Below are 8,675 nucleotides of genomic sequence, written 5' to 3'. Positions count from 1 at the left end.
CAGGCATGAAATTGCTGCAGATGCTTCTACAGGGGAGTCCCCACTGCCTGCCGCCTGCCATCAGCCCGCCAGGCAGGCCGGGCTGGAGTGCCAGACAGGGGTCCTCCTGTCCTGCCTGGGGGTGGAGCATGGGGCCCGAAGAGGGGTGGGGGCTGATGCCAACAGGGCTGGAGCGAGGGTGGGAGGAGGAGGGGACCGCCAGGGAGACGGGGCCTTGGCCTGGCTTTAAAGCAGAGCTGTTCCTGCAGCTGAGAAAGTAGCTGGCAAGTTGCACCGGCTGGCAGCACGGACCGGGGGAGACTTGCGCCCCGGCATCAGCGATGCCACTTGTAACTGAGTCACCTAGAACAAGTGGCCTGACCTCTCTGAGCCCAGCTGCCAGTGGGGCACAGCAGGCCAGTGGAGAGGAAACGAGGGGCTGTGCGCACCTGCCCCCCCAGAATGTGCCCAGCGGCCCGAGTGGGCGTCCTATGACCCAGGGCTCGGCAGGGCCGAGGGGTGGGGCTTGGGGTGCTGGGTCCTGGCTGCCCGGAGAGGCTCCAATGCCCCGCTGTGGCCTCCAGGTCAGCTCTGTGCCCGTCCCTGGAGCCGCCTGCCACCAGCCAAACCGCCCTCTTCATGGAAAGCCCCGAGCAGCGGCCCCCTGGTGATGGCATCCGACAGTGACGTGAAGATGCTGCTCAACTTCGTGAACCTGGCGTCCAGCGACATCAAGGCGGCCCTGGACAAGTCGGCGCCGTGCCGCCGCTCCGTGGACCACCGCAAGTACCTGCAGAAGCAGCTCAAACGCTTCTCCCAGAAGTACTCCCGGCTCCCTCGGGGCCTCCCCGGCAGGGGCGCCGAGCCTCACCTGAAGAGGGGCCCTGAGGACCAGCCCGGGAGGCTGCCTCTCCACTCTGGCCCCGATGCCAGCCCCGGCGGGGGTGGGGGCTTCCAGGAGAAGGCTCTGGGGAACCCCTACGGGGAGGAATGTCTCGCTAAGGAGCAGGCCCTGCAGGGGCAGAATCCAGAAGCTGCCAGGCCTGGCCAGGTGCCCATGAGGAAAAGACAGCTGCCCGCTTCCTTCTGGGAGGAGCCGCGGCCCACACACAGCTACCCCGTGGGGCTGGAGGGGGCCCTGGGCCCTAGGGAGGGACCTCCCTGCGAGGGCAAGAGACGCTGCCAGCGCGTGGAGCCCGCGGGCCCTGAGACGGCCCCGGTGCCGCTCAAGATGCCGGGGGTCTCCCTGGCGGGCCGAGTCAACGCCTGGAGCTGCTGCCCCTTCCAGTACCACGGACAGCCCGTCTACCCAGGCCCTCCGGGGGCCCTGCCGCAGAGCCCGGTCCCCAGCCTGGGCCTGTGGAGGAAAAGCCCGGCGTCCCCCGCGGAGCTGGCCCCCTTCTGCAAGGATGTGGACGGCCTGGTGCAGAAAGTGTACAGACCCGTGGTCCTGAAGCCCATCCCCACCAAGCCCGCAGTGCCCCCGCCCATCTTCAACGTCTTCGGCTACCTCTAGCCGGGCCGGGAGGGCCTCGGCACCCACCTCTGGCCCACGGGCGGTGCCGAGGGCCCCGACGCACTCCTGGTGAGGAGTGGGCGAGGCAGCGGTGTGGCCTCTTACAAAGCTTCCTTGGCATGGACGGGCAGGCAGGGCAGGGTCGGGGCTTCCCAGGCAGTCCCGAGTGTGCCCCTGCAGCCCGGGAGCTGCCGGCCCCCCGCCACCTCAAGCCCAGCAGAGCACCCTGCCGGCCCCGCGCTGACCTCAGGTGACGGGGCCTCGCCCCCGAGCCGCGCGCACATCCATCTGCCACCCACCCACCCACCCACCGTGTTTGCCAACCTCAGTTGCTGTTCTTTCTTGTTCTCTGTAAATATTAAGGAGTTAAAAGAATAAAGATTTCTTTTGCAGTTTCCACATCTCGGGTGTCCTGAGGTTGCCTGGGCAAAGCCTAGTGAGATCCTGGCAGTACCGGCTGAGGATGCCCATGGAGGCCAGGAGTGGCCCAAGGGCCCTGTGTGGTCGGGGGTGGGGGGCCAGTGGAGGCGGAGCTCAGCTTGTAAGGGGGAGGGCGGGGGCATGCTCCTTGCCCCACTGCGGGACAGGGGTGGGTGGGGAACGGCCCCCCAACCCCTGCCGAGGTAACTTCCACTCCAGTTGAAGCCTCAGAGCAGAAGTCAAGGTCATGCCTGCGGCCCCAGTCAGCGAGAAAATCCCGCAAAGGGGAGCTGGGCCCCAGCGGACAAGATAAGGGGTGGTTTGAGCAGATGGCCTGTCTTTGAAGCAATCTTTGGTTCTCTGCCCATCACCAAGAAAAAGAAAAAGGGGAGACCTGGCTGCTCGCCAGCTCAGGGGCGTGGATTCCTGGGTGGCCTGCTGAGGGGGCTCCCCAGGCCTGGCGGAGCCTGCGCACCCTGGCACCCCTAAGTGCAGGACGCGGGCTCTGCTGTGGTGACGCACAGGGCGCTGGCAGCGGGCGGCCCTGCGGCCTGCCCTCGTGGTGCCCAGCAGCGAAGCCCCTGGAGGGGCCTCCACCGGCCAGTGGCCCCCGGCGCATGGTGGCCCCCAGGCCAGAACGCGGGCCAGGGGTGCTGGCACCCTTCTCGGAAGCGCAGCTGTCCCACGCCGGGGGCTGGGGCGCCTTGGGGAGCAGCCTGATGTCATGAGTTCACCTCCCTCTGAGCCTCAGTCTCCCGCTCCGTAAAGCAGTGGGCTTGATCAAGGGGAGCAAAGAGAGGCACCCCTTCTCGAGCTGCCGGCAGCGGCACCCCGTGGTCCTGGACCCTGGCCCTCGGCGCTTGGGTGCCAGAACCCTCTTGACAGGAGGCTCCTGCATTAGTGCTTGCAACGGGCCCTCCCTGCCCTGCCTGTCTTGCTCCAGGTTGCCCTAGAGCGGCTTCCCCACGGAGGGGCAGCTCACCCCGGCCTCGGAGGCCACGGGACCGGCGAGCAGCCGTGAGCATCCGGCACACGGGACGGGCAGGGAGCCCTCTGCCGGCAGCCCCATCTCAGGCTGCTCTCCTGCACCCCATCACTCTGGGGTGATCCTTTGCATGGATCACTCTGATGGGGTGCAGCCCCTCCACGCAGGGTATTAAAGCTCAGCCACCTGCCTACCAGCTGTGTGACCCTGCACGGGTTACTGAACCTTTCTGTGCCAGGGAGGGCACTTGGGGGCGAGGCAGGGGCGATGGCTGTGGGCACGCACCAGTAAGCTCAGAGCCCCAGGTGCAGACACTGAGGCCCAGGCTCCCACGCCCGCCGCAGGCGGCTGTGCCCTGGGAATGGCGGGCGGGCCGCCCTCCTTCCCCACGCCTCCCACCTTCCTCTCAGCCTCTTCTCTGCCAGTGGGGCCCTTCTCTCCGGCCGGTCTCCCCACCCTGCCTGGCACCCGTGGGCCCTGCCTGCCAGGCTTGCTCAAGGATGTGGGTGCCCTAGAGTTAGAGTCGGGCTGGCGCCCAGCCCCCGCCACACCACTCCCTTCTGCCTTGTCCCTCTGTGGACAGCGGCCCCAAGGGGAGACGTGGGTCCTCTCTAGCTGTCGGCCGGCGAAGGTGCTTCTCAGCCAAGGTTTCCCAGTGAGCTCGCTGTGGCCACTTCTCGGGGCCCTCGGGTTGAACACCCCTGGGCACTGGACTCCAGGGAAACTCCTTCCCCTCTCTGGACCTGTCTTCCCGTCCGTAAGCATGACAGGGCTTTGTTCCCTCTGACCCCTGGCAGGGAAGTGCCTCCTGGCAGTCTTCCTCCTCCAGCTGACACAGGCCTCCCGAGTTGGGGAAAAACCCACACGCCCGCCATTTCCCACTGCGCCAAAGAGGCACCTGGGCCAGGGCCTGGAGCTGATGCAGAGCAGGGCCTGAGCCGGGCTGTGCCCACTGCCCGGGCGCGCTGCGGTGTGCCCCCACTAGGCTCTGAGAGGCAGAGGCCGAGATGTGGGCTTCAGGGAGCGGTGTTCTCTGGTGTCGCCACACAGTGGCCCGGTGGCTTTAGCCACGCGCGGCCACAAGGCTGTGCAGTCAGTGTAACTTCCACGGAACGTGGAAGCAGGAGAATGCTAGACTCTGCCAGGACCTCAGTGTTCTCCGCTGCTCCCTAAAAATGGAGCCGCAGAGGCCAGGCGGAGGCAAGGCAGGGTCAGGGCTCACGCACGCGCCCCCTCGGGTGCCTCTGGGTGGGCGACGTCACACCGGCACCTTCCGTCACCGCACTCGGGACAGCCAGTGCTCGGTACGGCTTCCTCGTGCTTCCCTGCAAGTGGCCGTTTCCGAGAACCTCCGCTATTTCCATGGGTCCCTTCCCCCCGAGAAGCTCAGCTTTTGTAGCAAAATTAGGGTGAGCAGCACATGAGTGCCAGGGTACAGAGGTCAGGAAAATTAGGGTGAGCAGGTACATGAGTGCCACGGTACAGAGGTCAGGAAGTCCACGGACCCTGTCTGTGGTGAAGGTCCTGTTCCCAAGGCGGCTGACCGAAACAAAGCCCTACCTGCAACCCAGCTCTGACCACAGGGCACACACCTGCCCCTCCCGGGCCACCGGCCTTCTGGTGAATGGACGCACCCTCTTAGGCTTTGGGAACCCTAACCCATTTGCCCCGCCCCCAGGCCAACGTCGCTCCTCCAGGAGCAGGGCTGAGGACCCCAGGTGCAGGGGAGGGGGGTGGGGAGAGGAGGGAGGCTGGGAGAGGCAGGTATATACCAGTGGGTGCATTTATTGTGCCTAAGGAAGCCCTCGGGCCCAAGGTCCCCTGCCCCACAGGGCTTGTCAAGGGGAGTCTCACGGAGCAAAGGTGGGGGGTGGGCACCGGGAAGCTCGGCCTGTCAGGAAAGGCAGACCCGTGGCTGAAAGTCCTGCAGCTACAGCCAGACCACCCCAAATTCTGCACTGCCCCCCTTCCTCAGTCCCAGTCCCAGTGGCAGAGAAGTTCGGGGATCCTCATGGTTTTTCTCCTACTGGAGACATTCTGCTCTCTCGGGGCAAAGCTCTGGCCGGAACCCGCCAGGCCACGGCGGGCGGGGCCGGGCGCAGAGACAGCCAGCCCCCGGCTTGTCTGCCAGCAGCTCCCCTTAGCTCTGGGACACCGCCGGCCCGGCCCGGGACGCTGTGACAATCGAGTCGTCGCCCTCGCCGGCGGCCGGGTTACTGGGCGCTCTCATATTTCAGGTATCGGATCAGCCTGCCTGGGAGCGGCAGCGTGTCCAGCAGCTTTATGCGGTGTTTGCCCACGGCCTTCCGGACTTGCAGCCGGCAGAGGTGGGCCAGAGGCCGGGGGGGCTCTGAGGAAAGGAGCAAAGGAGACACGCTCAGTCGTCACGTGCCACTTTGGGCAAGGGTTTGCGTCCATGACCCCTGCCCACGTGGCGGGGTAAGGGTGGTAAGGGGGTGCTTGAACTCCCCAAGCTCGGCAACCCCGGACCCTGCCGACTGAAAAGATGGGCAAAGCACCTTCCTTGTGTCACCCCTCACTGACCTGCACGCCCCACAGAGGTCGACAAGGCAGATGCCGACCTGTTTCACAGGTGAAGACTTAGTCACGCGGGGCACCTCCCTGGCCTCATGCGCCTTCCTGACGAGGCCGGACCCCAGCTCGGCCTGAGCCAAGGGGTCAGAGTCTGACCTTGAAAGTGTCCCCCAGGCAGGAATTCAACTCTGGCTGGGAGTGCGGTGGTGAGAACAGCCAGAGGGGCGGGGGGGGGGGACAGGGACCGGGCAGCTCCAGGCAGGTCCCAGAAACCTCTCCCAGAGGCCCCCCAGGAGGCCTCCCCCCAGGAGGCCTCCCCCCAGGGAGGCCGGAGGGGTTTAGGAAGAGAGACAAGGGAGGCAGGTGCCCCGGGGGCGAGGGGCAGGCAGGCGGCAGGCAGGCGGCAGGCGGAGCAGCACTGCCTATGCACACTCGGGGCGCGCCTTTCTCCTGGGACAGGCCTAGTCCAGGCGACGTTCAGACCACCCTTTTCTAGGCAGGCAGGACGAGGGCCTTGAAGGGTGGCTCCAGCCTCCAAGCAGGGCCGCTCCAGCCTCCAAGCAGGGCCGCTCCACCCTCTAGTGGCCAAGGATCAGGGAGACAGTCACCACTTACTCATGAGTCAGTGAATGTTTACTGAGCACCTGGAGCCGTGCCCGAGAGAGCCGAGCCCCGAGTGTGTGGCAACTCAATGCCAACCTCCCTGTCGCAGGCCCAGAGGCTTCCTCAAGGACCTGAACGCCAGTGCTCCCCAGGCTATCGGGAAAGTGACAAATCCTACGCTCAGTTTGGGTTCAAACGGGCACGGGGTCGAGGCGGAGCATGGCAAGTTGTCAGGGCACCGCTCCCGGGCTCCTGGGCCCTGGACAGGCCGCAGGCCAGCAGTGGGGCCAGCAGCAGCAGCAAGATGATAATGTGTGCAGGTCGGTCTCTGCGCAACGTGACTGACACCCACTGGCCCTAGCCGGGACTGTGCCCGGGACCCCTCTTAGCAGGAGAGGGCTGGCGGGGAGGGGGGAGCTGCACCCCTCCGGGCAGGTGCCCGAAGCTCAGCATCACCTGCAGCACCGGGTGACTGTGCTCACGCCTCACCTGCCCAGGTGCGCTCCATGGTGCCTAAGAGGGACGCCCCTCTCCCTCTGCCCACTGCCCCATGGCACAAAGCGCTTCCGGTGCCTGGCACGCCCACCTGCAGACCCCATGGGCTGGCAGCGCTGGCAGTGGCTGGACACGGGCAGTCACTAGCGTGCTCTCCTCAGAGGCGGTGATGAGGCTCAGTGGGGTGCCCTGCCCCCTTTGCTCAGCAAGGCCCTCGGGGGGCCAGGGCGCGGCCTGTGGACCACCCGGAGCTTGCTGACATACTGGCTTCTGGCCCCACCCCAGGTGTGTTCCCCAAACCCGAGTTTTTGACAAGATGCCCGTGGGGTTCGTATGCCCCCCACCAGGTGAGACCCCCAAGCTCTCCCCTCCCCTACATGCTGCTGCACAGTGGCCCACAAACATGGGGAGCTTGCTCCAAAGTCCCCAGCTCCTTCAGGGAGTTGGCGCTCTATATAGCGCCCTGGAGAGATTTCTGGGACGGATTCTGGGGCTGGTCAAGCCTAGGCCTGAACCCCAAATCTGCCACTAACTCTGTGGTGCAGGAGATGCGGGCTCTCCGAGGGTCAGAGCCCGGCACGGCAGCGCCCAGGCAGGCTAGTGCCAGGCCGGCCGGGCAGTGGCCGCCAGCGGCAGCAGCAGCCGCCCCTACCTGCCTTCTCCTTGATGACAGCCCAGTCCTCGAAGCTGTCGATGTGCTCCTTCAGCCGGGAGCAGAGCTGCACGTTGCCCACGTAGTCCAGCAGCACATCGATGATGGGCCCTGCCCAGCGGCTCACCTCGGGGGCGGACAGGATCTCGCAGAACTGAAAGACACGCCCGCGCTGAGTGCCCGGGACCCAGGGCCCCGCCAGTCTGCAGGTGGGACCCTGCTGGCGAGGGTCGGCGACATGCCCAGCGCCGCCACAGCCCTGGCTCGGCCGCTGCAGCCTTGGCAGCCACAGGGGGTGGCGGGCACCTTGGGCAAGTCCATCTCCTCTCTGAGCCTCAGCGCCCCGTCCAGCAAATGGGTGCAGGACAAGGCCACAGGAGCAGACGCCTCTGCACACGGCAGGTGGCTCTCGATGGCCACCGGCCATTACAGTTCTCCCCAAGAGAAGGGGGTTTCTAACCTCATGGAAAGTTCACATGTTTTAGATCACCACGTGGGCAGGTTCCCCTGCAGCTCTCCACCTCCCGCGGCTCACCTGACCTCACCTGAACGTATGCCAGCTGCTCTCACCTCCACCGTACCCTGGTCACTCAACACCGCAGTACTGGTGGAGGTCTGGGGGCCGGGGTGAGGAAGGAACCCACAGGGTGCTGTGTTTCCTTGCCGCCCTTGCCCTTTCCAGCCCCCGAAGACAGCAGTTCCCCCCCAAATTCGATTATTCCTACGAACCCCTACGTTCTGCTGGGTTACACAGAGCACCTTCACCACCAGGTCACACAGCCCCAGAGTGGCCCGGAGTGCGCGAACCGTGGGTCCACACCGCCTCCAAAGCGGGCGACAGCCCGCACTGCTTCCGGCGAGGAAACACTACTCTCTGGGCCTGGAAAGAACCAACCACGGGTCCTCGGGGGCTGGGAAGCAGGCCCCACCCCGCGCGCTACCTGGACGGCGCAGGGCGCCTTGTCTTCGGTGGGGACGGGCACCCGCGAGTCGTTGAACCTGTTGGCGCGCGGCTGGGCGGGCGGGTGCGGGCCGTTGCCGTAGAGGCAGGAGAAGCAGGGCTCGCCGTCGCAGCCGAGGTCCATGAGGAACTTGAGCAGCGACAGGCACTTCATGGCGAACATGATGGTGGCGGGGAAGGCGGTGGGGTGCGTGGCGACGTAGGCGTCGATGTTGGCGCCGTGGTCCAGCAGCAGCTGCATGGTGCGCAGGCAGCCGTGGCGGATGGCCACGAGCAGGGGGCTGATGACGTCGCGGTTGGGGTCGGCGCCGGCCAGCAGCAGCAGCTCGGTGGCGTGCACGTTGTTGTTGACCACCGCGAAGTAGAGCGCCGAGCTGCGCCGGTCCTCGTAGAGGCGCGCGCGCTCGGGCGCCAGCGGCGCGTTCACGTCGAAGCGCGCGCCCAGCAGCGCCTCGAGCACGCCGTCGTGGTTGCGCTCGGCCGCCAGGTGCAGCGGGCTGATGCCGCTACGGCGCACGCGCGTGCGGCT

General features: G+C 66.4%; 2 protein-coding genes across 2 annotated transcripts in view; one reads left to right on the top strand and one right to left on the bottom strand.

Annotated features, from left to right (window-relative positions):
• The first annotated feature begins 566 nt into the window (after positions 1 to 566).
• FAM181A (family with sequence similarity 181, member A) lies at positions 567 to 1,495 on the top strand. Its single transcript, XM_004681595.1, has one exon. It carries the CDS (start codon positions 650 to 652, stop codon positions 1,493 to 1,495), a length of 846 nt encoding a protein of 281 aa, XP_004681652.1. The 5' UTR covers positions 567 to 649.
• Positions 1,496 to 5,107: 3,612 nt separating this feature from the next.
• The window catches only part of ASB2 (ankyrin repeat and SOCS box containing 2), a 21,633-nt gene continuing 18,065 nt past the window's right edge, over positions 5,108 to 8,675 (bottom strand). Inside the window, exons 7-9 of the mRNA XM_004682035.2 lie at positions 8,127 to 8,673; positions 7,186 to 7,339; positions 5,108 to 5,250 (exon numbers count right to left, since the gene is read on the bottom strand). Coding sequence (XP_004682092.1) covers positions 5,114 to 5,250; positions 7,186 to 7,339; positions 8,127 to 8,673 — 838 coding nt within the window. The 3' untranslated portion in view covers positions 5,108 to 5,113. The remainder of the gene's footprint in view (positions 5,251 to 7,185; positions 7,340 to 8,126; positions 8,674 to 8,675) is intronic.

The sequence above is a fragment of the Condylura cristata genome, unplaced genomic scaffold (genome assembly GCF_000260355.1).
Source record: "Condylura cristata isolate star-nosed mole 26May11 unplaced genomic scaffold, ConCri1.0 scaffold00013, whole genome shotgun sequence".
In the NCBI taxonomy this organism is placed as follows: domain Eukaryota; kingdom Metazoa; phylum Chordata; class Mammalia; order Eulipotyphla; family Talpidae; genus Condylura; species Condylura cristata.
This window is presented reverse-complemented; position numbering and strand designations above follow the sequence as displayed.

Bases quoted from the DNA above. Each gene is read 5' to 3' on its own strand.
- FAM181A (XM_004681595.1), top strand. From the start codon at position 650: ATGGCATCCGACAGTGACGTGAAGATGCTGCTCAACTTCGTGAACCTG.